General features: G+C 32.3%; 3 protein-coding genes and 1 non-coding gene across 6 annotated transcripts; 3 read left to right on the top strand and 1 right to left on the bottom strand.

Annotated features, from left to right (window-relative positions):
* The first annotated feature begins 226 nt into the window (after nucleotides 1-226).
* On the top strand, nucleotides 227-5,101 carry LOC113874453. Its single transcript, XM_027512675.1, has 8 exons — nucleotides 227-244; nucleotides 313-618; nucleotides 1,067-1,627; nucleotides 2,216-3,505; nucleotides 3,725-4,049; nucleotides 4,214-4,472; nucleotides 4,589-4,825; nucleotides 5,077-5,101. The coding sequence occupies exons 2-8, from the start codon at nucleotides 412-414 to the stop codon at nucleotides 5,099-5,101; spliced, it is 2,904 nt and encodes a 967-aa protein (XP_027368476.1). The 5' UTR covers nucleotides 227-244; nucleotides 313-411.
* A 283-nt stretch (nucleotides 5,102-5,384) lies between these two features.
* TRNAS-AGA lies at nucleotides 5,385-5,466 on the bottom strand. The gene has a single exon. It is a non-coding gene; the product is annotated as a tRNA-Ser (tRNA).
* A 693-nt stretch (nucleotides 5,467-6,159) lies between these two features.
* On the top strand, nucleotides 6,160-9,170 carry LOC113848036 (protein DJ-1 homolog D-like). Its single transcript, XM_027477394.1, has 5 exons — nucleotides 6,160-6,280; nucleotides 6,369-6,485; nucleotides 6,836-7,276; nucleotides 7,855-8,217; nucleotides 8,982-9,170. Exons 1-5 carry the CDS (start codon nucleotides 6,227-6,229, stop codon nucleotides 9,168-9,170), a joined length of 1,164 nt encoding a protein of 387 aa, XP_027333195.1. The 5' UTR covers nucleotides 6,160-6,226.
* A 9,244-nt stretch (nucleotides 9,171-18,414) lies between these two features.
* LOC113874971 (auxin response factor 8-like) lies at nucleotides 18,415-27,272 on the top strand. Of its 3 annotated transcripts, XM_027513324.1 has the most exons (15): nucleotides 18,415-18,658; nucleotides 18,860-19,049; nucleotides 19,282-19,397; nucleotides 19,567-19,665; nucleotides 19,768-19,824; nucleotides 19,912-20,067; nucleotides 20,142-20,226; nucleotides 22,350-22,440; nucleotides 22,525-22,689; nucleotides 22,775-22,897; nucleotides 23,542-23,617; nucleotides 24,436-24,583; nucleotides 25,310-26,325; nucleotides 26,414-26,604; nucleotides 26,791-27,272. In XM_027513324.1, exons 2-15 carry the CDS (start codon nucleotides 19,007-19,009, stop codon nucleotides 26,966-26,968), a joined length of 2,544 nt encoding a protein of 847 aa, XP_027369125.1. In that variant the 5' UTR covers nucleotides 18,415-18,658; nucleotides 18,860-19,006; the 3' UTR covers nucleotides 26,969-27,272. The 3 variants fall into 3 exon arrangements, with proteins under 3 accessions (XP_027369125.1, XP_027369127.1, XP_027369126.1); XM_027513326.1 differs by having other exon boundaries at nucleotides 18,415-19,049; nucleotides 19,285-19,397; XM_027513325.1 differs by having other exon boundaries at nucleotides 18,415-19,055.
* The last annotated feature ends 538 nt before the right edge of the window (nucleotides 27,273-27,810 follow it).

Below are 27,810 nucleotides of genomic sequence, written 5' to 3'. Positions count from 1 at the left end.
TATGAAGCTTCAATCCTTCAGCTGAATTTACATGCACCTAATCCTCCACTTCATAGCTTCCTTTCTTTTACTTCTTCCACCGACAACAAAACCAACACTATACAAAGTCAACAAAATTAGCTTTACATGTTCACATTGGAGTCAACCTTGCTTTTATCTTTGTTTCAAAGGGTGTGAGGAATATTGTAGATAACCATTTCACTCTTGGTATCATTTGTATCTTTAGTTGTGATGTTTTATTAAGGTAAAGTGGCTTTTTATTTCAATAATTAACGGTTCATTACTCATGATAATATTTTTTCTTCTTTTCAGTTTTATCATGGAAATAATGTAAGTAAATGCGGCTTAGCTGTTGAAAAAGTTTTGTATGTGAACTGTTCAGTTGCTTAACTGGTAAGCGACTCTCTTTATATGTCCTTGTGTTTTGTTTGTCTTGTGTGTAAAAACAAGGAGAAGCTGGGAAAACACGTTGTGTCACTGATAATTGATCAACAAGGAGCAAGGATGAACACGACTTGTAATACAACGGGGGGAAATCTTGAGCATGCAAGCTTGTTAAATATTGTATTCTCTTGGACTCTCAATGATGTTCTCAACAAAAATCTTATCAAACACCAGGTTGTTTTCCATATTTCGATACTTTTAAGATTTCAATTGTCTGCACGTGTTTAATCACCGATATATTCATCATTTTTTTTTTCCTATGCCTCAACTTTTTAATTTCTTTAGTTGGAAAATTATTTTACCTACAAAGCAAAATATTTTGTGTTGCTCATAATCTTCACATCATTTGTTTCTGCTTTAGTGAGGAAAATATATTATGAAATTGTCAACGTGAGGTCTGTAACAATATTTTTTAGTTGGAAAATCTAAGTACTTGGATATATATTTTCCCATTTTTCTTATGCATAAATGCCCTCTTCATTTTTCTGTTTTGACATGTGAAATGTGCTTTTAGATTTAAAATCTGTTTACATAAAATCAGAAAGTGCCTACCGTTCATATTTCTAGGAAAATATTCCATTGTGTCCTTGTAAATGCAAATTGAAACATTGATTTCTTACAGGTACGTAAGATTCCACAAACATTCCTGTCAACAAAAGATTACATGAATTCATTCATTCCTGCATTAATTGAGGAAACTCATTGTGATCTGGCTTCAAGCTTGATAAGTGTGTCTCAAGCTCCTTGTTGTGAAATCAGAACAATTGATTGGTCCAAGGACTTCAAACCTCCCAATAACTTGTTCTATCAGATTACATTGAAGAGCACTATTGATGATTTGAAAAATGTAGGAAAATATGAACCTGAGGTAGGCGATATTTTTGCATTCACAAATGTGAGACCAAGAAGCATAGAGGACTTGAACAAGCCCTTAAGATGCTACCATATTGCTTTTGTTCGAGGGCCAAAAGATTTATATACTGATGAGATACCTATACTGTCATCCATGAGCATGGAGAATGATATGAAATCTGACTTGAGGAGTAACAAAGCACAAAAGCTTTATGCTGTCTACCTTTTGAACATGATAACCAATCTTCGTATTTGTAAAGCCTTGAACTCTCAATTGGAGGGTGCAAGCATGAACATTGTTAAGAAAGTGCTAAAAGTTGAGCATTCAACGGTGAGAATTGCCAAACCATTCTCTTTTATTCTTGATAGCTTTCTATGTTATTCAATACTCCCTCTATATATATCTTATGTTATATTTGGCGTTCCATGTTTTAGTTTATCTCAAAAATTTTGTCATTATACAAAATTAGAATAGTATTTGTTTTTCTTTTTTTTTATAATACCCTTAATTATTTATTAGTATTAATTTTACGTAAATATTTAAATGAATTCTCAGTTGTGTACATTATAACTCTTCTAACAAGGATATTTTTGTTAAATTCTTTTTTACAAATTAATTATGTATAAATAATTTTCTTTAAAAAGTATTGTACGTTACAAGACAAATATAATATGAATCAAAGGAAGTAACATACTGAGATATTGGTGCTTAAGTATTACTTTAACACCATGGGAAACATGTTCTGCATGGGAATTGAATTAGAAATGTCCATGCACTCTTAGAAATGCTTATTTTAATCACTGTAAACCAACACGTTCCTTCAGGGCTTCTAATAAAATTACTTAATGTTTTGATATTTTTCCTTTCTCTATCGTTATGAAGAAGAAACATGTTTCCTGTTTCCTTTGTATTTCACAGAGTGGAGAAAACTGCCACATTTGCTTGACTGGAGAAAATCACAATCGAGCCTATTCTATTGCTCAAAACATAATAAACACTCAGAATCTGAATGAATCTCAAAAAGATGCGATTCTAAGTTGTGTCACAATGAAGAAGTGTCCTCATCATAATGACACTATTAAACTTATATGGGGCCCACCAGGAACAGGCAAAACAAAGACAGTTGCTTCTATGTTATTTTCACTACACAAGCAAAAAACCAGAACATTAACATGTGCTCCAACTAATACTGCAGTGTTGGCAGTGGCATCTCGGTTGCATAGTTTGGTTAAGGATTCATTAAAGCATGATACATATGGGCTTGGTGATATAGTGCTATTTGGCAATAGTTCTAGAATGAAAATAGACACTTACAAGGGTCTCGGTGAAGTATTTTTGGATAATCGTGTGAAAGATTTGTTGCATTGTTTTTCTCCAGTGACTGGATTGAAACATTACTTGCAATTGATGATCAACTTTCTGAAGGATCCCGAAGTGGAATATGGTTTATACAAGGTTGGTGTGAGTGTTGATTTAATGTCACTAGAAGAATTTGCTAAGCAAAATGGGTGTAATGTGGGACCTTCATATCGTTCATACAAGAGACGTGTTGAGAAGAGTCATGCTCCTATGATATTAGAGCAATTTGTGGAGAAAAGATACCCTCATATTTCAGAGCAATACCTTTTGTACAAGGATGAAAGAATGTTAAGTGCTGGTATGACAATAGAGCAATTTGTAAAGCATAAATTCAGTTTCATTGGAGAGAAGCTCAAGTTATTCATGAAAATTTTGTATACACATTCACCAACTTCTTTTATTCCATTAAAGGTGGTGAAGAGCATGTTGAGAGCTTTGAAATTGCTAAAATCACTTGAAATTTCCATGCATCAAAACAAGTCCAAACAAACTCTCCCTGACTGTGAAGATGGAGAAAGCATTCTTAGGCGCTTTGGATGGTTAGGCTTCAAAAGAGAAAAATGCCTTCGCATCCTAAGTTCAATTTCTCAGTCAATTTCATTTCCTAATCTTAGAACCAAAAAAGGCATATCAACTTTTTGCTTGATGAATGCGTGCCTAGTTTTTTGTACAGCTTCAAGTTCTTCAAAGTTGCACACTGAAGGGATGAGAAAATTCAAATTTTTAGTAATCGATGAAGCTGCCCAATTAAAAGAATGTGAATCAGCCATTCCATTACAGCTTCCAGGCGTCCATCGTTGTATACTCATTGGTGATGAGAGACAACTTCCAGCAATGGTCAAAAGCAAGGTACTCAAGAGTAGTTATTATCATTATTATTATTATTATTATTATTATTATTATTATTATTATATTTTGTGATTTTGATTGTGGCTATTGAAGTTTTGTTTTAATATGATTAAAAATAACTTGATCAAACTTATATTACTATATTATTATCATTATTTTTTTATTTCAATTGTGGATGTTAAAGATTTTTGTCTAATGTTTAAATTAATGAATCTTCAGATTGCTGACAAGGCTGAATTTGGAAGAAGTTTGTTTGAGAGGCTAGCGTTGTTGGGGTACAAGAGGCATATGCTTAATTTTCAATACAGAATGCATCCATCCATTAGCATGTTTCCAAGTAAAGAGTTCTACGAAGAGCAACTTTCTGATGCCCATAATGTCAAAGAAAAAAGCTATAATAAGCGGTTCCTTGAAGGAAAAATGTATACTTCCTACTCTTTTATAAACATATCTAAGGGTAAAGAGCAGTTTAATCATGAATACAGTTTGAAGAACAAAGTTGAGGCTGCTGCTATCTCTGAGATTATTGGAAGCCTTAAGAAAGGTTACTTATTATTACTCCTTCTCATGTGTCATGGAGTGTGTGTTAATCATGTGCTGCATTGACTGTTTCTTAAATAAAGAAATCTTAAGCTGTAGATATAATATTTATATACCATATACATTACATGATCCCATTTTGGTTTTTTTTTTTTTTTTTGTTGCCAGAGTTTGTGAGGACAAGAAAGAAAGTTAGCATAGGAATCATCTCTCCATATAAGGCTCAAGTCTTTGAAATCCAGGAGAGAATTAAGCATTACATTTCAGTTTCTGATTCATATTTCTCTGTTAGTGTTCGTTCTGTGGATGGTTTTCAAGGTGGTGAAGAAGATATTATAATACTTTCCACTGTGAGATGTAATGGGAGTGGAAAAGTGGGTTTTCTTTCCAATAGACAAAGAGCAAATGTGGCTCTTACAAGAGCTAAGTATGTTACTTAAATATTATATTACTTACATATTATGGTCATTCTGTATGCTACTTCCTGTAATAGTGATATATGATATGCAACAGTTGAGTTGAAATTGGGTTTATTTTATGTAGATATTGCCTTTGGATATTAGGCAATGCAGCAACTTTAATCAACAGTGACTCTGTATGGAGAAAGCTCGTTCTTGATGCTAAGCAAAGAGACTGTTTTCATAATGCTGCTGAGGACAAGAAATTGGGTCAGGCTATTGAGGATGCCTTATTTGAGATTGAACTACTTGAAGAACCTGAGTCACCGTTTAAGAAACTGAGTCTAAGGGACAAGTACAAGAAAGCTACTACTTCCTCCCGGTAAGGGTAGGAATAATCTTTTACAATTTATGGCACAAAATGATTTTCATATTCATATTAAAAAATGTATAATACCCAATAACAATTCCATCTGAAGTAAATTCAGACCAGCATGCAAAAAATAATGTCTTTATTAAATGGTACACTATGTTTATGCAAGTATTTTTCTCACTCATGTAGATTGGTATCAGTGTTAGTTTCAGAACTTAATATCAGTACTAATTTTAATCTCTTGAATTTTTCTATGACAGGCCACGGAACCGAGGTGGTGATTGAGGAGGCAGTTGAATTAATTAAGGGGTATCAAAGTGAAGACACTGAAGCGCATGGATATTTACTTTTTGAATTTCTGCAAAAGTAGCGTACACTTGCGTTCTCATTTAAGTTTGCAATTTTTAATTAAGAACATAATTTATCCAGAGTTTCTGTGCTACGTATTTTTGTTATATATATATATAAACTATGACAAGTATTAATGAACAAACAGAGATCAAAATATATGGACGATAAGTATTAATGAACAAACAGAGATCAAAATATATGGACGAAAAAATAAAACCGTGAACGGCAGGATTCGAACCTGCGCGGGCAGAGCCCACATGATTTCTAGTCATGCCCGATAACCACTCCGGCACGTCCACCACATGCTTAGGGGTTTCGAAAATTATTAATTTCTATTATGTAATATAGATCTAAAGATTTTGAGAACGCTGTTTTTAATTTTATACTTTTGAAATACTTTTAGTTTCTTGTATAATATGGATGAGATAAAATAAGAGAGATAAAAATAGAAAAAAATCAATTGTTAAATTGAGTTAAAAAAAGGGGATAAAGACATACTCATTCTTCATCGTCTTTGCATTTTGTTTTGTTTTGTGAGTAATATTACAATTTTTAGTTACTTAAATTACTAAATTAAAAATAAAATAAAAGAACCTACATTTTTTATTATAGTTTTGCTTAATTTTTAATTCTTATTGTTGAAATCGAGTTACATATATGATATATTTATACTACTTTTCGTGTTATATCTTTATATAAAACTATTTTTTAATCATATCAATAAATTTAAATAATACGTGATCTGTCATGCCTATTTAAAACTTTCACTCCCATCTTTCGATTGAATATATTTATTTTGAAACACCTATCTATAAGTATAATCTAAATTAAAAATTACAAATCATATGCAAAGAAATAAATTAAAATAAAACAAATTCATATAAAAATGAATAAATAACCAAAAGAACTAATTTTATAATGCACAACATATTCCCCCAGCCTGCAAAGAAGAAAACTCCAGCTGATTAGGAGTTGACTCACAACTTGAATCAGAACAACGTGATTAGAGTTCATATTTCAACGCAAAGATCCACCATTCTCCCATAAGCAGAAGAACCAATGGCTCAGAAAAGGGTTCTGCTACTCTGCGGTGACTACATGGAAGACTCCGAAGTATAATCAATGCATGCTTATTCAATATTCTCCTTTCTTTGTCATTTACACTCTTTCCATTTCATTTTTTTTTCTGTGTACGTTGTAGGCCATGGTTCCATTCCAAGCTTTGCAAGCCTACGGCGTCGCCGTCGATGCCGTTTGCCCCGGCAAAAATTCCGGCGATCTCTGCCGCACCGCCGTTCATCAGTTGTCCGGTCACCAGGTACATGTCACAGAGCAAAAGCTCAATTTTTTTAATGTTTTGGATTCTGGGTCAGTGTTATTTAGTATTTCTTTTACTCAAAATACACGTTTGTTTCGAAAGATAATGCTCGTTTATGAATTAATCTCAATATCTATGCACGAATATTTTGTTATCTTTGTAAAACTGTTAAAAAATATAAATTAATAAATAATAATTTTATTAACAGTGTTATAATATCATAAATTAAAGCATAACGAAATGTTGTGTTCAGATTAAATAAAAGCTTTTTTAGGTGTATGAATTAACAGGTAAATAAAGGTCAACTACATTACTAAACAGTTGTATTAACTTATCTTAGTGTTGCTCAGACATATTGCGAGAGACGTGGTCACAACTTTAAGCTCAATCTAACGTTTGATGATGTTGAAGCCAAAAACTATGATGGGTTGGTGATACCGGGTGGGAGGGCACCAGAGTATCTTGCTCACATTCCAAGTGTTGTGAAGTTGGTGAGTGAGTTTTGCAGTTCTAAGAAGCCAGTTGCTGCTATTTGTCACGGTCCTTTGATTCTGGCAGCTGCAGGAACAGTCAAAGGTTGTAAGTGCACTGCTTATCCTGCTGTTGGACCGGTGCTTGTTGCAGCTGGGGCTCATTGGATGGAACCTGAAAACCTTGCATCAACGGTTGTTGATGGTAACATCATAACTTGTGTTAGTTATCGGGGGCATCCCGAATTTATTCACCAATTTGTGAAGGCATTGGGAGGAAGCATAAGTGGCTTCAACAAAAGAATCCTATTTCTTTGTGGGGTAGGTTAAATAAATGCAATTGGACATTTTTTTTTAATATGGCTATAGGTTTGTCTAAGTTATGTCATTGGAGTAAATACAGATATCCTAGGTAGATTATTGAAATTAAGACATTGTATTAGGAAATTGTGTCAACTTTTTATTTAACTTTAAGACAAAATCTCATTAGTACACCTAAGATGAAATTATTTTCTGTAGGAGTAGATTGAATATTGTTTTCTGCGAACGTTTTCCTTAACACTATTTTTCCACATTCTCATGTTGTTATTAGTAAGATGTGTTTAGCTTGTCAATACTTTAACCCCACACCATTAAAAAAGGGATAACTGCATAAAGTTTTTTAGATGAGGTGGTGTTGTTCTTTAAAGAAAATTATATTATACAATTTTTTCGCCTCATTATGTTTTTTATACTTCTCATAATTAAGGTGAAAATATATGCATGTTTAATTTTTTTTCTAACGTAAAGTTGATGTAAAGGTGAATCCATGGCCATTCAAATGTGAATTCAAACATACAGCAAGCCTTTAGCATTGATGTAAATTGATAAAGGCATGATTCAATGTTTTCAAATTGCAGGATTACATGGAAGATTATGAGGTGACCGTTCCTTTTCAGTCTCTTCAAGCTTTAGGATGCCATGTTGATGCAATTTGCCCCAAAAAGAAGGCTGGTGACACCTGCCCAACTGCAGTTCATGATTTTGAAGGTGATCAAACATATAGTGAGAAGCCAGGGTATGATTTTACGATAAATGCTAACTATGATGGTGTGAATCCCTCAAGCTATGATGCTCTTGTCATCCCTGGTGGTCGTTCCCCTGCATATTTGGCATTGAATCAATCAGTTATAGCTTTGGTGAAGCATTTCATGGAAAACAATAAGGCAGTTGCATCTATCTGTCATGGGCAACAGATCTTAGCTGCTGCCAATGTTCTTAAGGTATAAATAGTGTTGATTTACTTATAATTAATAAACATCTCTTCTGTTATGTGAACCACGTTAGAAAGGAGTAGTTAATCATGTGCTTTGGAAAGGAAAATTAATTGTTAGTTTGTTTAGCACATAGTGGAAGTTAGGACATTTTTTCAGTATAATGAGAAGAATTGAAAATTACATTAGTTTAGGCAAATTGAAATTGTCTTTAATGGATTAGTGAAGAGAAGAAAATCAGCTTTTTTGTACTCTATATTTACAATGTCTTGATTTGTTCAAGGGAAAGTATCTGTCTAGCTAAGTGAGGGATAGGAATTTAATGTGAAATTGAATGGTCATTGTATAGATAAAAACAGGTCTGAGGATTTATGAGTGGTGTACGTGACTATACCCTCCAATCATACAATGTTACAAACGCACGGGAATCAAATTCAAAACTACTTATGGTTTGAATAGAATGATCGAAGGTGTGTATAAGACAACTACCAAATTTTTAAGTACCCAAAAAAATGATATAAATTTATGGATAGAAATGGATAATTATATAATACACTCCATAATCCATTTACACTTTTTAGAAACAAGCATTAATTATTTTTTTATTTGCTAAATCACTGGTTAGAATATTGTTACAAGTGCGTTACAATAATTAAAAAATATAAAAGAAATTATTTATTTATGACTTTTTTTAACGTATGTCTCAGACACAGTAAGAAATCAACAAATAATATTTAGTATTATTAATGCATTAAATCATGGTGCATTGACAGGGAAGGAAATGTACTGCTTACCCGGCAGTGAAGTTGAATGTGGTTCTATCTGGAGCAACCTGGTTGGAACCTGAGCCCATAGACCTGTGCTTCACTGATGGAAATTTGGTAACAGGTGCTGCGTGGCCAGGGCACCCTGAGTTCATTTCTCAGTTAATGGCACTACTTGGGATTCGTGTATCTTTCTAGTTGTCCTTTGTGATTTAATGTACTTGCTTTTCATGTAGCATTTATGTGCATTACTGTGTGAACTTGAGGGGCTTAAAATAAATGTATGGCTGAGAGAATAAAGGATGTTACACATCAAATTTTCTTCCATCTTAGTATTAGCAGCGCATCTAGCTTCAAGTGTTGAGATTTTTTTGAGTTTGGTTAGCCATATTCATATATTCCAATGTGTATCTTAACACATAAGTAACTTTACTTAAGCAAAATAAGGGGCAAAACTCAAAAAGAAAGTAGCTGTGTCAATTTTAAGAAAGTTCAAGCGGAGAGAATAAAAAACGCTTTATCTCTCAGTTGTTCACCAAGAATATTATACATCAAATCATATTATTCTCTTTTGAAGTCCTAAATAAGAGAAATAACCTAGAGTTTTATTATTTTCTATTATTGTTCTTTGAAATGATTTTAGAAAAAAGCCATAACTTTCAAATATATATTCTCAACTCTAGTTTTATTTCTCCTAACATAGACATTTCAGTCTTCCCACTATAATTGTAAATGTGAAAGTAAAAAATAATGACTTCTTATTCGAGACTTTCATATCTTCATGTTTCAACCCTTTTTTTTTTATTCTGATTTATAAATACCTTACTAGGGTTATTATTTATTAACATCCTTTATATCTCATTTCCTACCATATTACAACAAAATGTTCTTTGAATTATTTTTTGCAGAACACCCACAGGATTAGTGTATGGTGTCCCTTTTTTGTAGAGTATGATGTAAAGAGAAAAAATATATAAAAAATAATAAAGTATAAATGTAGAATGTAGGTGTTCAAAATAGTGGCACAAATGGCATAACTCTTGCATTTATCATTTTTCTCTTTTCTTTTCTTATTTCTTTGGATATCTATATCTAAAGAGGTGTCTCCGAAGCATTACTCTTACTTTTTTCCAGCTCAACTTCCAATTGTTCCATAAAGTTTAGAAATCAAATGTTTTCATAATATTTTTTAAGACTCCCAGCTACACACTTCCACTAAGCTCCATCCAAGCCCTCTTCCCACACTAACACGCAAATTGACAGGGACAATTGACAAGCCTACAAATATAAATCCAAACTTTCCACTGTTCATCACAATATTCACTAGATAATTATGAAACAATACACTATACACATGCTCACCTCATTCATTATCGTGGAATTTATTTTCATATTTGCAACTAACACAATTCAAAAAAGATAAAGCATGATATCATGACAGTGAAATGAACTCAAAAAAGGTGTTCCCTATGAATAGCAACATTTAATAGTAAAGAAGGTAGCTTTCAAGGGTCCAAGAGCGTTCAAAAGGATCACCTGATAAATTCTTAATGACAAAGTTGTCTATTAAAGTTTTAAGGCCAAGTTAGCACCGCAATTTCATGATCCTTGCGTCAGATAGATTCAAAGTAAGCCTCTACAAAATAGATACTGTACCCATACTTAGAATTCTCTTGGAATCACAAAAAACATAATTAGATAAAAGAACATGCACCTATCTTTTCGGTCAACATTGTGATCAAAAAAGTCTAAAGCTTACATGTCTAATTGCATGTGAACCAGCTTTGATATTTTGAATAACTAAAATTTAACTTCGCATGTGTGTATATATATATATATATGTATATATATACACACACACGTAAAAAAAAATACATTTTAAAAGTAGATGAGACAATTGAAGTTATCCCCTAAAACTTAAAAAAAAAAAAAACAAAAATATTCTCATTTATGCACAAATGCGAACATCCATTCAGCAAAAGTGAAACTATTTCCCTTTCATCAAACTAGGCTGAGATCTGTGCAGCAACGGGATTCAACCTTTCATTTACTTCTTGAAAGCGAGTTCAACCAACCATTAGCAAGCCACACCTTTTATATATTTTAAGAAAATCACCATTATAATTTGTTAAAATATTTTTTATAATAAATAAATAAGTGTATATTAGTAAATTTCATGTACATATGTGCTATGTGTTGTGTTGTGACAGTTCGAATACAAGTTTGCAAGAGTGAGTGTGAATTCATTCATTTTATTAAGGTGTTAGGTAATTCATTTAGATATATTTGAGAACACAATTTAATTAAATATTTGTTTAATAATTTTTTATATGAAATTTTATCTTATAAATTTGACCATAATTTTTTTTTAAAAAAATTAAAAAGTACTTTTTTAATAAGTTGACTGAATTTTTTATTAAATGAGAATTTATATTATATATATATATATATAAGCTATTTTTATTAGTTATCTGTAAAATCTTCCAAATACTCCCTTTATGATTTGTCTCAAACAGAATTTTAGCTAAAAAATCAATTTTAGGATAAAAAAAAAATTGACTAGTTTTATGATAGGTTAAATTTTACATTAAATATAAATTACTACAAATTTAGTTTACATTTGACTAAAAGAAATACATTAAATCTTACTGCAAAATCATTTTTAAAATTAATTTTTTAAATTTAAATAAATTTAGTTTAATTAAACCCATTTTTTGTCAAAATTAAGTTTATACAATTTAAATCATTCAGAATAAATTTTGAAAATACTTTATCAATCACTGTGTTGTGGCAGTTCTTCATGGTAGGTTATGACTGTAAAACATGTTGACGACTCATGATTTTTCTTATGTTAATATGGAGCAACCCAACCTATTCATAAACTTTAATGTTAATAAAAACATAGAAAAAAGAGAAAATTTTAGAGGGTGTGTAAATAAAAATGCTTGCATGAGTTATGGGAAAGAGTTGTAGCAGTTCGGTAATGGGTACGAGGGCTTTCATCTCATCAAACTGTTCGGTGCATGTTGCATGTTGGGGGAGACCAGAACCATAACAATTAAATTTTTATTCTGAGTGAGAGTGGCTTAATAATTATTGGTAACATTCGATTGAATGATTCAATGGTAGAAATGAATGAAATTAAATTAAACAATTCTATAAAATTGTAGAATCATTCCTATCATCAATAGGATAAGTTAAATCTTCAAATGAAAGAAAATGTTTTATTAATGTTCTCTTTTTCCTTTAACTCTGTCGTTTTCTTTAATGTAAATGATAAGACAGAGGACATTATAAAGTACAATGCCTCAATTAGTCTGGTTAATCCGTTAATGTCATGAGAACAATGGAACAATGACGAAACAAACAATAAATTAAAAAAGAACACATTAATTTGTTGACCAACAAAACAAGATCAACTTAATCATGTCTCACACAGGAACGACAACTTTTATTGTTACCATGCTTGGTCTTGTAATTTCCACCTTTTAATCAGCATGGGTTACTTGTAACAAAAATTACCATCAAATTTTACTCTGTTTATGTGCACACTTGAAAAGAGATTGAAATAATCCACATTTTCTGTTCTTTTTTATATTTTATTTTTACTAACAAACATTTAACAATGGGATTGCTCAACCTAAACGACATAATTGAAGGCGAGACAAACTTGCATATGTGGGGTCTTGTATTTCTACTTTTTACAGCTTATAGCCTCCTTTATTTGTAGGTTTTGTTTTGTAGTAAAAAAAATTGTGACTAAAGATAATGTTAATTGGATAAATTTTAGTGGGGTAGATAAACATGATGGGATTGGGGTAGGCTCCCCCAACCTAGGATATAAATTTTCAATGTTTGGAGTGTCATAATTTTATTTTGGCTTGCTTTTTAGAGAGGCTCCCATATGGAGACAACTTGCATCCCTCAATTACATTCACACTTGGGGCAAACCTATTTGGTTTATCTATAAATTAGACATTAATTAATTTTGGGATAATTAAAATTGACCATTAACCAACGAACAAGAAGGGAAAAGGGTTCATTGTTATTTAATCAAATTGTTGATTATATCCGTTTATTGTTTATAATTTATTATGATTTATTTAAAAAAATTGTTTGATTCAATAACAGTTAATACCCACAGTTATTTTGAGATTATAGCAGTGAAATCTTTTGTCAGATTGGACCGACAGAATAATTAACCTTTTTTATAATATGTAATTAAGTGCATAAATAAAATTGACCCTACCAAACCGCTCCTTTGATAGAGCTAGTACCGTACAACGTTAAATATATTTGTGGAGCAGAAATTGTATTTGTTATAACTTTTTTATGAAAAAAAAAAGAATCATTCTAAACAATATTATATTAATAATGACTCTTTTCCTCACAAATTATAAACTTTTATTCAATTGTAATTCTCATTTTGCGTGAATGAGATTAAATTATACTTTTGTTTGATTTTGTTGTGCTAAACTTTGATAGAGAGATCCAATACAACTAATCAAGATTACTAAAGTTTTAGTAGTTCAATAAATATATGGTATGATACTGTAAAGGTATTATTCAAGTTAATATTTATTTCAGCCTAATACTAATATTTAAAATAGATAACATACTTGGTTCGTTATCGTTGACTTGTATATAGCCCTTAGTCATTGCTAAGTCCCAGCTTGGTCAAGTGGGTATGCTTCTCAATGAGATGTGGAAATGTTAACATAAAGAGTATTTTGAAATCCATGGCACATAGTTTGTGAATATGTCTCTTAGAATTTCTATGATTGATTAGTAGGTTCACCCAATTAATCTTTCTATCTAGTTTAATTTGGATTTGACAATAAAATTTTTAATTTAATATTAGAGTTTATCTTAAGTTTAATGTTGAGTTATCTATAAATATGTAATTTTATAAAGACATGTGCTAGCAATTATCTATAAATTGCACATATATAAATTAAGATAGTTATGTAATATTTATAAAAATAAATGAAAGGTTAATACATTAAATTACGTTAATTTATTTTTTATTTTAACAATACAAAACTGGATAATTTTCATTAGAGATAAAAAAAAATTGGGTTCCCCTTTATTACACTTTAGATTTCAATGCTCAAATATATCTTAAATACTTGTTCGGCTTTGCAATCAATACATTATGTAAGTAGAGCTTGAGATGGGTTGGGATTTATAAGACTTAAAATTAATTTGTTTAAAAAATTTAAGGCATGAAATTCTTTTTAATTAATATAGTCCCTTTTAAAGACTTGATTCATTTTTATTTTTCAATTTGACTAAACAATTAAAAGTTTTTTTAAAAGCTTGCTGATAACAAGATTTTCTAAAAAAAATTAAATTTACTAAGAAGTTAATAAATTTAAGTTTACATGCAAATCAGTAAGCTTATATCTTTAAGTGAATTAATAAATATAAAATAAAATTTTAGCATATCATTTTTATTATTATAATAAGCAGTCAAATCTAGTAGATCTAGAAAAAAATTGAACTAATATAAAGTTGATCTCTTTTTTAATTAATAAATTTTACCTAATTCATTTAACTAATAATCCTAACTTGATTTAAGTTTAATGTGGTTAAAGATAATTTGCAAAATTATTATTCGTTATTATTGTGGTTGCTTTTATAATTGCTGGTGTCATCATTGAGTTTGCTGTAATAGGAACTTAAATGCTCATTTTAAGGTTACAAAACAGGATGATACAAATATAATATATTATATTCTTGCTCGCACTATTATTCATCATGTTAGAATCTTTTACTTACAATGATTTAATTTGTTTCTTTTACAACAATGGACCTGTCTTTATTGAACTGGAATATAACTGTGCTATCCAGAAAAGTGCATTTTCAAAATTCCAAACATTTATATGTGTTTTAAAATTGCATTAATTAATATGAAGTAATGCTGACTAAAAGCTTCAACAAAATATAATACTAATAATTAAGAGACCAATTTAGAGAAACTTATTCCATATACATTATTCTCCAAAACACTAAAATTAGTGATTAAAAATAATTAAATATTTTTAAAATGTCACTGCCGATACTCTTAAAATATTAATTAATGCTATCCTTACTTTAAATAAGCAAATACTAAGTTTGTATATCTGATAACATAAATATTTTTGTAATTAAATATTTTTTTCAATTATTGTTCTATAAATGCTTGCTATGATTTGTCAATTAAGTGAGAGCAGGTTCTTTAATATTTGTTAACTTGTCTCTTTTATTTTTAGTTACACTGTAGTATGTATAACTTCTTTTATTAGTTGCAATTTCAGTTTATTTACTATATATGTGATTCGAGTTTTCCAATAGTATTTTGAGAACTTTTTACTTCTTAGATTAATTGTTACAATTAACTTTTTTCATCACTTTTCTTTTATTTAAAATTCTAAAATTTATTATGTAAAATTTTTATAAATATTACGCGCAAAATAAAAGGATGTTGCAGCAAAAGAGCAACAGTGCAAGTGATGCTATTTTCTCATGTTATAAAATGAAAGAAAGGCTGTAACATGTAAATTTATTATTTTCTTGAAATAATTACCAAGAATTAAGATGCCATGCATGCTAATGAAGTTATTATTTTTTTATGACTTAAATAAGTTTTGTCCAGTGAATGTTATTAGATTTGGAATTTTTAAAGATATTTTATTTTTAATAAATTGAGCAAAAAATTAATTTTTAGAATTATTTTATATCAATTAACTGATGAATTAACTAATGGAGTTTTAACAACAAGTTTTTATTATAATTAGCATGCAATGTTTAAAAATATTTTAAATAAAGGCTTAAGTGAAAAGTTTATCCATGTAATAATGATTGCTTTTAGAATTAGTCTCTAATCCATAATAAAATTAAGTTATTAAAAAATTAGAATATATTGTTAACTTCTGCTGGTTAAATATTCAGTTGACTGTTAAAAATTTAACTCAACATTATTTTTAATGATTGTATATTGGTAAGAACAAAGGTATATTAAATACTTAACATATGATAATGACAAGATAAAACCCTATTAGTTAAGGCAATGACAACAAATATTTTTTTGACTTATTTAATTTGTTAAAGACTAGATTCTAAAAAACATTTAAAATTATTTTTAAATATTTTATGTTGACTAAAAATATATATCATGTATTTGAGATGTACAATGTTAAGTTAGAAATTTAGTTGATGAAAATTAACAGTAAATTAATACTTTTAATGAGAAAATAAATTGATAATAATATGTGAATTATACTTGTTTGTTGTGATTTTTTATTTATTTTATTTTAAATTTTTGAGATAAAAATATTATTTTCTTTCTTTATTATTTTATATAAGCTTTCAAATTATTTTGTAAATACTTATTATTATATTTATAAATTTTATTTATTATTTCGTATAAATTTTCAAGTTTTTTTTATAAATATCTATATTTACATTAATCAAATTTACATTGCTTAATTTATTGTTAGAAAGCTCTCAAACAAAGTTTTCAGCAATGACCTATCTTTAGTTTTGTGCAAAAAATCTTTCTCCACTAGAAATTATAAAGCCGACCATTCTTATTTTTTTTTAATTCATATTGTTCTCATATGCTGGTTAACTATAACAATTTTTTTTTAATATTGGTGTGTATTTTTTTATTACAATATCATGCATATATATATATATATATATATATATATAAATACATGTACTTTGTATTTTATTTGTTTTGTTATCATACAAAATTATTAATATGTATTTTTTTTACAGTTTATAAAGATGTTTCTGATTTACACATTTACTAAAATCATGCTCAAATAACAAAAATATACAATTAAGGCTGCATAACATTGACACTGTAGTATTTATTTTTTATATTGAGTTTTGCTTTTAATAATACATGTTTAAAACTAAAATGTATGGTAACATGTGACTAACAACATTATACATATTATTTGGTTCTAATATTATATGTATATAACAAGTGAGAATAATTTTATTAATTTTGATGTATAAATGTTATTAAAAAAAACAAAAATAACAAGGTCTCCCCAATATAAATATAGTTAGCATCTACCGATTTAATTACCTTGTTAGTTCGACTTTAAAAACATTGTTAAAAGATAACATAATTGTTTTTTAAATAAACAATGTATAATATATTTTTTACTTATTTATATAAATCAATAAAATATCACATTTTTATTAATTATTAATAGAAAATTTAATTTGAACATTTAATTATTTATAACAAATTTCACCTTATAAAAAATATAATATAATTATTTTATATTAATTTATAATTTTATCAAATTATTTCTTTATTTTTTTAATAAAACTTATTTGATATTACAAATATGTATTCAATTTTATTTTATCACTAATGCATGATTAACAGATAAAAATTATTTTGATTTAATCTGAAATATCAAGTTCGAGTTCCAATAATTTACCGGATTATACTAAACTCCAACGTAGTTGCTTATCGATTATAAATTATTAAAGTATAAAATTGATTCAATTAGCTTGTTAGATTGATTTTAAAAACATGGTTGAAGTATAATAATTTTGAGTCTTTTTCTATACGTTGATAACTTAAATTAATTTCTATATTTTAAATTTTATTGATAATTTTCAACGAAGTATTAGGTAGGGAGAGGGGAAGAAGAATATTGAATCTAATCGTAGAATGCGACGGTGAGACGTAAAGGCATTCACTGACAGACGACGTGAAAAAATCAAGAATTAATAATTGCGAGACGAATTGAGGTTCCTTTGACATCTTCGTCACTTCATTCGTTCACTGCATATGCATATGCATAGCATATGGTGTTGATAACTAGCAGTAGTATCTCACGACTTTAATCAAAAATTGAAGAAATAAAAAACAAGTGTTGTATAATTATTGTAAAAGGAATCGAAGATTTCATTGAATTATTGATTGTAATCGGATTTGGATGGAAATTGAAGGGAGAGAGAGAGAGAGAGAAGCATCAATGACAATCTCTCTGCTTTTAACTTTTTCTTGCTACTTATTACGCCTCACACACAGTTTCTCCTCTGCCCATCCACTTGGGTGGCACGCTTACTCTCTCACTCTATCTAACTCACACACTCACTTTCATTTAATAGATATTTTTATTTTAGAAAACAAATTATTTATATTTATGGTAATATATTTTTCTTCTAATACTCCGTACTCTGACAACGACCACTGAAGGATGGTGGCACATGCCTGCTGTCACATCAGGTTCCAACCGACGGTCCAGATTCACGTGTACGGATGATCCAACGGTCCTGATTCAATGTGCGGAAGACACTCTCTCTCCTCTCGCATTCTCTCTCCTCTGCACCCATGTCCAGCTTGGTCGGGACCCCCTTATATATGGCAAAGACCCTCCCTTTACGCTCTCTCTCTCTCTTCACTGTGCATTTCAAACCCAAAAATCCTCACTTGGGTCTCCATCTGAAAGTGATAGGCCACAAAAGAGGGCCTTTACTTCAACACTCACTTGTTTGTGGCTGCTTCATTCATGTTTTGATATTCCTGCTTTCCTCATCTTCTGTTCCTTTCATGGCGATCTCGAACAACGTGCCACTCTTGTTCTTGTTTTTGTTGCAGCTCCATCACCTTGGACTCAATTATGTTCCACTTTTGGTTCATGGGTTTGCTTGATGTTTTGAAGAACAACGTAAGGCTCTTAGCTTCTTCGTCTTCTTCTTCTCATTCTGCCAACCAAACCCTTTTGCTGCAGGACAGGGTTGCTCTTTCTTTTTTCTGGTTTGGTGGGGTTCTCAGCTTTGTTATCATGTGCTGCTTCACCGATCCTCTCCCTGTGGTTTTGGGTTTTGTTTGATTTTTCAAGTTGTGTTTTTAATTTGTGGGTATGGAGTGCATTGGCATGTGGGAAGGTGATGTGGGAGAATGTAATAATGGGTTTGAGAAAATTGAGGATGGTAGCTCTGAGCTAGGGTTCCATGTGGGTCTGTGATTGCTGAATACTGTGTCTTCAAAAGGAGGAAAAAGGGTAAAGCTTGATATGAAGCTTTCAACATCAGGGTTGGGTCAGCAGGGACATGAAGGTATCCGTCCACTCTATTTTCTCTCTTTTGCCTTTTTTTTCTTCCCAATAAATAAAATAATTTTTTTAGCACCCTATCCTGAGCTCTTGGTTAGGGCGGCCTTCAAGTCATACATGTAAGTAAATAGTATGTGTCCCTTTCAAAAACCTTTTTGTGTTTGTGTGTGTTCTTTCCTCCCTCTTTTTTTTTTTCATTTTTTGAGACAATTTGATGTGTGGAATAATGATGATAGGAGGGGAGAAGAAGTGTTTGAATTCTGAGCTGTGGCATGCATGTGCTGGGCCATTGGTGTCCCTACCAACAGCAGGGACTCGTGTGGTTTACTTCCCTCAGGGTCATAGTGAACAGGTGTTTTTTTCGCTCTAGACCCTACTCTACTCTTGCTTGTTTCATTGTTGTCTTCTTGGCATGCTGTGAAGGTTACATAACTTTTCTTACTAACTTGGGATTGAAAGCTATTAAATCCAATTGTGGTAGATTTTATTGAATGGAAATTGAACTGAGTAATGAATTTTAGGTTGCTGCCACAACCAACAGAGAAGTTGATGGGCACATACCCAACTACCCCAGCTTGCCACCCCAATTGATTTGCCAACTTCATAATGTCACAATGCATGTGGGTATTGTATTATATCTTCCATATTGCTGAGATCATTGAGGTACTTCAACTTCCTGCTTGAGTTAACTCAGTCAACTAGAGGGTGTGTTTACTTTTCAGGCAGATGTTGAAACAGATGAAGTGTATGCCCAAATGACGCTACAACCATTGACTCCGGTATCCTGTTGTTCTTTGGTGGCTTGTTATATTTGTGATAGGCCTGCTTCTTGTTTCCGTAGATTAAAATTGTGTGTAATTGTGTAGCAAGAGCAGAAGGATACCTTTCTTCCTATGGAATTGGGCATTCCAAGTAAGCAGCCCTCGAATTATTTTTGCAAGACATTAACGGCAAGTGACACTAGCACGCATGGAGGGTTTTCTGTTCCTCGTCGTGCAGCTGAGAAAGTTTTTCCTCCACTGGTAGTGTCCATATTTTTCCTTTGTTTCATTGTGGTTTGATAAAGATTTATTTCTCTTCTATTTGGGCTGTACAGGATTTTTCACAGCAACCACCTGCGCAAGAACTAATTGCTAGGGATCTTCATGATGTTGAGTGGAAGTTTCGGCATATTTTTCGGGGTAAGTTTCTAATTCTTACGAAGACTCTATTCTAATAATCTTGTTATTTTATAGGATGAGTTTCATTTAGTTGAAGATAATTATAATAAGATCATTTGTTCTCTGGAATCAACTAAATGCTTTTGGTGGAAATATAACTTTTTTCCTCTGTTTGGGCCTTAAATCTTGATCCCTATTAAAGGAAACATGGTTGCTTAGAAATTGATATAGTCATTCTTATACTGCCTAGAGAACTAATAATTGCTCCCATGTGGCATGATCTTTGGTAAGTTCATAGCATTGATATTGATTTTGTTCCTGTGGAAACATCCCAATGCCATTCATCCATCATAACTTTAGATGCATACACTTTCCTTAACACCTGTGAAGTCTTTGGTGTAATGGCTTATGGATATTATTTGCATTAGTTGTCTCAATCAAGAAGGTTTAAATTGCATGCTGGATTGTTGAACCGCATGATTCGTATTATTTTTGCTCACTGCTCTGATCCTGATCACACTCAGGAACTAGGTTTGAGAATTTGCATAGGATAGAGATGCTTGAATATGAAAAAAGTAGGAATTAGCAATACTGGCTGAGTTGCCCATTTCTCAAACTTCTTCACCCTAGAGCCCTCCCAAAATGTAAAGAACCAAGCCTTAGCATGATTTCTCCCATTCATTTGATCTCTTCCCTAAAACTTTGGTCCAGTTCTGGACTAAAGGTGCTTGAGGTTCAATTCAATCCAAAGGTGCTTCCAGTTGTGAGGCTTGCTGTTAGATTTGTGCCTTACTCAGACAGCATTGAGTTTCTCAAGTGGAAATGCTGACAGCTGTTAGGTAATCCCCATTAATTTCTGGTTCGTTAAAATAGATTAATTAGCTACCCATTAGTTAAGAGGGGAGGTTAAGAGAGTGATATCTTATCATTTGAGAATTGAGAGGATATTGGGGCCTTTTGCCTTGGTAGGTGCAGATCCTTGAAGTTCTGCAAGTTTGTAGATGTATTTGAGGGAATTCTTCCCTGCTCTTTTTAAATTAAAGATCAGTTTCCATCAACAGCTTTGCTGCTTGGCAGCAGTACAGGTGGTGATATCTTGATCCATCCGCGTTGTTGAGCACACATGTGTGTGTGGCTGTGTCTCGGATTGGGTTGCTGTTGGTCTTTTTAAGTGGTGTTCGATGGCTTTTTTCATGTTGGAAGATGCTATACCTGTGTGACAAAGAGGTGATTCAGCAGATGGGCTCTGCATTGTTCTCAAAAACATTTGTTTTAAATAATTGAGTTGTAACTTTAGTTATGACTTGTTAACTTCCTTACAGATTAAGATTTTCAATTCTAGAGTGGAGTGGCATCTAATTAAAGAACCTTAGTAGTTACCAATGGCTGGTATATCTTAACTGACTTGGAGATTTGGGAAACCTCCTTTTTGTACATGCATAAAAGGTATTAACTATAAACAATTTTGGAATCATGTGAATCCAAAATTTATCCAATAAGAAATTAAATTGTTTTCTAAGATAGTTTATCTTTGGTTTATAAATGAAGGCATCATCCTTATGGAGTTTTAAAGTGTGTCTACTTGTCAACATACCAACTTGCTAGGCCCCTTCTTGGCACACTGTCAAATAATCACTGAATGTGAGGCCTAAAGAGTTGATTTTCTTCTGTGATAGCTGTTTTTTTGGAGCTGGTGTGCAAAAGTCATATTTAATCATACTCCTTATATCATGTTTTGCCTTTTTTATTATTATTATTTCTAGGGAAGAGAAATGCAAGCAACACAGTCTGTAACACTCTCTTAGTTGTTGGTTAAAATTTATTGAAAACTACAAAAATCATGTAGGTCTTACTTTTTCTCACTTCTAATTTAATAATTCTTTCTCATACTTTTGTAATTCTCAATAAATTTTAGCCAATAACTAAGATTGTTTTAAAGAGCATATTAGAGAGTGTTCATAGCACTCCTCTGTTGGTGAGAAATATTTTTGTTTCCAAAAGCTCTTTTAGAAAGTTCTTTAGTTTATAGCTGTTTTCAGTACAAAATAAGCTGATTCATAGACCCTGATATTTGGCTTAAGATTGTTAGCCTACTTGTATCTTCTGCACAATGTGATATTTCTGTTTCTTGCTTATTGTTTCAGGACAGCCGAAACGGCACCTTCTTACAACAGGCTGGAGTGTATTTGTTAGTGCAAAAAGACTTGTGGCTGGAGATTCTGTGCTTTTCATATGGTATTTATTTTGTTTTCCCTTTTATGCTACCCCTTGGATTCTGCAAACTGCTTATTTATTGTTTTCATGTGTTTTCATTGTTAGGAATGAAAAGAATCAGCTTCTTTTGGGAATACGTCGGGCTAATCGGCCACAAACTGTTATGCCTTCATCAGTTCTATCCAGTGATAGTATGCACATTGGGCTTCTTGCGGCTGCTGCCCATGCTGCTGCAACTAATAGCTGCTTTACAGTGTTCTATAATCCAAGGTTGTGTTTGTTATTTACTTTTACACTTCTGATTCCTATTTATTAAAAATTTTAATGCCTGTTTTGACACATATGTCATGGGCAGGGCTAGTCCATCTGAGTTTGTCATCCCTCTTTCAAAATATATCAAAGCTGTGTACCATACACGTGTTTCTGTTGGTATGCGTTTCAGGATGCTTTTTGAGACTGAAGAATCTAGTGTCCGGAGGTACTTGTAGACCTATTTCCTTCAGCTCTATCAGATCATTGTAGTTTGAAAAGGGTAAACAAATTATAAATGAGTATGACCGAAATTGTACATTTTAAAACAGCTTACCTATCACAAGGTTGATATGGCATCAGTGTATTTTAACTTAAGCTTGTGTCATTTTTTCCCTAAAAACTTCTAAACCTATTTCCTTCAGCTCTATTAGATAATTGTACTTTGAAAGGGTAAACAAGTTATAAATGAGTATTACAGAAATTGTACATTTTAAAATAGCTTACCTATAACAAGGTTGATATGGCATCTGCATCTATACTGTGTTAGGAGGCAAGTCTTTTTTTAAAATAAAACACTGCTTCAAATGTTGGGATTTGAGAGAGAAAAAAAGTTAGCAGCTGCAATCTGAAGGTGGGGAAAAGCAACTGCTATGTTGTATTCTCTTGTAATCTGGTACCTTACTGTTACTTATGCTTACACATTCTGATTTTGGGCCTTGCCCGTCCTCCCCAAGGCCCTAGCTAAGAAAAAACCTTGTAAGATTCCAATCTAGCAGTGGAAATTAAAGGAAAAATATTTGTTTTATCATGTTGCCCCATACTTTTATAAACTCTTTTGCCTTTATGCACAAGCCACCTTTGTTTTTCCAGGTACATGGGTACAATAACTGGTATAAGTGACCTTGATCCCGTTCGGTGGCCGAATTCTCATTGGCGGTCCGTTAAGGTAAGAGCATCACGACATAATACATGAGATTGGGTAGCAGTTTATATACTTTATATGACAATGGCTTATAAACATGACTATAACCTTGGTATAATGGTAAGGTTAGTGCTTTGTGATCTTGGGGTCTATTTGTGAAATAGCCTCTCCTGCCTCTGTTCACAGTTAAACATGTGTACATCTAGCACTCCTAAAAGCCCTAACTGACAATGGTGGCAAGCTTGTGTATTTGGTCTTGGGCACTTTTTTTTTTTCCCTCACAATAATGTTCCTGTTCTGTGGACTGTGCAAGGAGGAAGATTTTCTCAAAGTTGGAACCTTGTTAGATAGATAATTTTTTTTTTATTCTTTTTCTCTTTTGAGCCACAAGGACTTTCCAATGTGTATGGATTACTACTTACATCTTTTCTGTGATCTTACTTTGCCTTCTTGATCAACTAGTTAATTTTTGTTGACATAACCCATGATGCAACATAGCTTATCGCATTCAAGCTTGGTCCTTGTGTTAATAAAGCTCACACTTTCAAATCTGATTGCCCTTGTTCTGCAGCTTTTTGGTTATGCTTCCACACATGATTACTAAATTATTGATCAGTTTGTTCATAAACAAAAAGATGGTAGTTGTAATGCTCTATGCTCCTAGTGCCTGTCCAGAAAGATAGTGACAAGGTTTTAATAGGTTCAGGGTTTCATAATTTGTATTCCATGCCTTTTAAAATGGTACTGGCAAATTTCATTCAAAGTTTAAAAGCAGCTCTTAACCTGACATCTTTATGATAATTTCTTTTTCTTAAGCTTGTTTTTTCATCTGTCGTAAATAGGTTGGTTGGGATGAATCAACAGCAGGGGAGAGACAGCCACGTGTATCATTATGGGAGATTGAGCCTTTAACAACATTTCCAATGTATCCATCGTTGTTTCCTCTAAGATTGAAACGTCCATGGCATCCTGGCACCTCTTCTTTTCATGGTACATTTTTTTCTCAATTTTTTTTATAATTTATTTACCTTAATTCTGATGTATGTTGTAGAATTAATGATATGATGACAATAATGCTATGATTGAATGAAAGGGAGAAAATGAACATCTTTGAGTGAAGACAAAATTTGAGAAGAATTTGTAATTAGATCTTCATATTTACTCTTCTTCCATTTACCTTCAACCAGTAAAAGACAATAAGACTTCTAAGTTTCAAATGACCTCCCACCACCCTCCGCCCTGCCTCCTCCCATTTTATTTCTCAATCCAATAATGTAAATATTTTTAGGCAATTGCTAAATAGTGTACTGGTTGAGGAAACAAAGGTAGTAGAATTTTTGTTGAAAAAGAAAGTATCTATTGTTTGAAAAACGTATAGCATTTAATAATTGTTTCTGAATTTCTTGAAAACATTTTTAAAAAGATGTATTTATTAAATAGCAAGTCCCTAATCTTTAATAAAATTATTAAAACTGAAATCAAGCACTTACATTATATTTGCTAGCATTGGACTATAAATGGACCTCAAATCGGCCACATAAGGTTTCAATGATTCATACTTCTGTTCTTCATGTCTAAAGGACGGGTTAGATTTCCTTGTGTTTGTCTGCATTTATTTGCCCTAGGGTCTCCTACACCCCTCATTATGAAAAGTGGCTGTGGTGGTTTTGAGGACGCTTCTTTTGTCTCCTTTCTTTACAAAGGATCTTGTTACAGATGGCAGAGATGAAGCAACTAATGGGCTGATGTGGCTGAGAGGTGGACCTGGAGACCAAGCTCTCAGTTCCCTGAATTTTCAAGGTGCTGGTTTGTTGCCCTGGATGCAGCAGAGACTGGATCCAACTTTGCTTGGAAATGATCATAATCAACAGTACCAAGCCATGTTGGCAGCTGGTATGCAAAACATTGGGAGTGTAGATCTAATGAGACAACAAATGATGAATTTTCAGCAGCCTTTCAATTATCTTCAACAATCAGGAAACACCAATCCTCCTTTGCAGCTTCAGCAGCAGCAAACAATTCAGCAATCCGTATCACCTAATATCCTGCAGCCACAGGCCCAAGTATTGGCAGAGAACCTGTCTCACCACATCCTTCAGAAATCACACAATAACCGAGAAGACCAAACACCACCGCCACAACAGCAGCACACTTATCAAGATACACTTTTAATTCAAAGTGATCAGCTCCATCAGAGGCAACAACACTCTAGTCTGCCCTCACCATCATATTCAAAACCAGACTTCTTAGATTCAAACATAAAGTTCTCTGCTTCAGTTTCACCAGGGCAAAACATGCTTAGTTCACTTTGTCCTGAAGGGAGTGGCAATCTCTTGAATTTGTCCAGAAGTGGTCAGTCCATGCTGACTGAACAGTTACCCCAACAATCATGGGCAGCCCCGAAGTTTACACCTTTGCAGGTCAATGCCTTTGGCAACTCAGTGCCACACGTGCAATATTCTGGAAAGGATACTGCAATGGTACCACCACATTGTAACTCAGACACCCAAAATCCTATTCTGTTTGGTGTCAACATTGATTCATCTGGCCTTCTGCTCCCTACTACCGTCCCTCGATATACTACCACATCAACTGACACTGATGCATCGACAATGGCACTAGGGGAGTCTGGTTTCCAGGCTCCTCTGTATCCTTGCATGCAAGATTCATCAGAGTTGTTGCAAAGTGCAGGGCAAGTTGACCCCCAAAACCAGACACGGACATTTGTCAAGGTTTGAGTTGCAAATTAGTCCTAGCTGCAGCTTTCTTATTGAGCTTGGTGTACTTAAATTTTTGTTGTTTAAATTTGTCTTTTTGCAGGTTTACAAATCAGGGTCAGTAGGGCGCTCACTTGACATCTCCCGGTTCAGCAGCTATCATGAGCTGCGGGAGGAGTTGGCTCAGATGTTTGGAATTGAGGGGAAATTAGAAGACCCTCTTAGATCAGGCTGGCAGCTTGTATTTGTCGACAGGGAGAACGATGTTCTTCTCCTTGGCGATGATCCGTGGGAGTAAGTACTACCTCAAATTACATAATAGAGTTTTACTAAATGAATTTGTATCCTGATCAAAGTATTGATATTCCACCAACAATCTTTTATGCAAGTAAAGCATGCTATATTATTTATTTCAATGGGTTAAATTTTGCTTGACATTTTGTCTTTTGGTGTGTGGATTTCTTGCACAACCACTTGCAGATCATTTGTCAATAATGTTTGGTATATCAAAATACTTTCACCTGAAGATATTCAGAAAATGGGAGAACAAGCCGTAGAATCCCTTGGTCCAAGTTCAGGACAAAGGCTGAATAGCACTGGTGCAGAATCTCATGAAATTGTTTCTGGATTACCATCAATAGGCTCACTTGAATACTGAGAATTTAAAAATGTATTCCCTTTTGGTCCCACGGTCAAGAAGACTATAACATGTTTATTACTTCTATTTGAATACTACCTACCTATCCACCTTGCATGCCTGCATACATCCTGTGTTGTCTGTTTCACTTTCAACATCGTTATCATTTGTAAGAGGATTGTTGAGATTTTCAGGACAGAAAAATTATGAGAAACTTAGGACATACTTTTGTGCCAATTTGTAACTTGTGTAGTGAAAGCTAGAAATATAGTGCTATTATAGAATTTTTTAATCCCTTGCATGAACTGAATATTTATGCTCATATTTTCCCTGCTGTGTGGTAGAAATTTCACCCCAACGACCCATTTTACTCATTATCTCAATTTTCAAATGCCACCAATATGGAGCATTTTTAATGTAACTTTTTCCAAAAGAAATTGTTAGTTACAGAGCATTTTTATGCTACCTATTTATACTAAAGGTAGCTTACCAATTTTTTTAATTAAATGCAGTTACAGAGTTTAGAAAACACGTATGCTATTTTGATAATTAAGTTAAGATACTGTATTAAAAATTATATTAATTTTTTGTAGATAAAACTTTAGAAATTAACGGAAGATCAATGAGATAATTAGATAAACACAATCAAAACTTTTAGCTCGTGTGCTGTGAAATGTGCGGAGCTGAGGTAAGCTTGCCCAAGGTCCAAAATAATGAATGATGCTGAGAATTCCACGTCGTTGCTTATAATTGAAGTGTTGAACGCCAATGGGATTTTGGGTTTGACGGAAGTCTTTCGATGCGTATCGAATCTTCAAAATATAATTTACTTTTGAATTATATGCGAATCTTCTAAGTTTATT

The sequence above is a fragment of the Abrus precatorius genome, unplaced genomic scaffold, assembly GCF_003935025.1.
Source record: "Abrus precatorius isolate BTA unplaced genomic scaffold, Abrus_2018 Scaffold8, whole genome shotgun sequence".
Taxonomy (NCBI): Eukaryota; Viridiplantae; Streptophyta; class Magnoliopsida; order Fabales; family Fabaceae; genus Abrus; species Abrus precatorius.
Note: the sequence above shows the minus strand (reverse complement) of the source record. Positions and strands in the feature narration are given on the sequence as shown.

What these genes read in the sequence shown, in the direction of transcription:
- LOC113874453 (XM_027512675.1), top strand. Translation starts at nt 412, where the DNA reads ATGTCCTTGTGTTTTGTTTGTCTTGTGTGTAAAAACAAGGAGAAGCTG. An exon ending in AAAATCTTATCAAACACCAG is followed by an intron (nt 619 to 1,066) that starts GTTGTTTTCCAT and finishes GATTTCTTACAG; the next exon opens with GTACGTAAGATTCCACAAAC. An exon ending in GTGGCTCTTACAAGAGCTAA is followed by an intron (nt 4,473 to 4,588) that starts GTATGTTACTTA and finishes TATTTTATGTAG; the next exon opens with ATATTGCCTTTGGATATTAG.
- LOC113874971 (XM_027513325.1), top strand. Translation starts at nt 19,007, where the DNA reads ATGAAGCTTTCAACATCAGGGTTGGGTCAGCAGGGACATGAAGGTATC. An exon ending in CTCAGGGTCATAGTGAACAG is followed by an intron (nt 19,398 to 19,566) that starts GTGTTTTTTTCG and finishes AATGAATTTTAG; the next exon opens with GTTGCTGCCACAACCAACAG. An exon ending in CTTGGCGATGATCCGTGGGA is followed by an intron (nt 26,605 to 26,790) that starts GTAAGTACTACC and finishes AACCACTTGCAG; the next exon opens with ATCATTTGTCAATAATGTTT.
- LOC113848036 (XM_027477394.1), top strand. Translation starts at nt 6,227, where the DNA reads ATGGCTCAGAAAAGGGTTCTGCTACTCTGCGGTGACTACATGGAAGAC. An exon ending in ACTACATGGAAGACTCCGAA is followed by an intron (nt 6,281 to 6,368) that starts GTATAATCAATG and finishes TGTACGTTGTAG; the next exon opens with GCCATGGTTCCATTCCAAGC. An exon ending in GAATCCTATTTCTTTGTGGG is followed by an intron (nt 7,277 to 7,854) that starts GTAGGTTAAATA and finishes TTCAAATTGCAG; the next exon opens with GATTACATGGAAGATTATGA.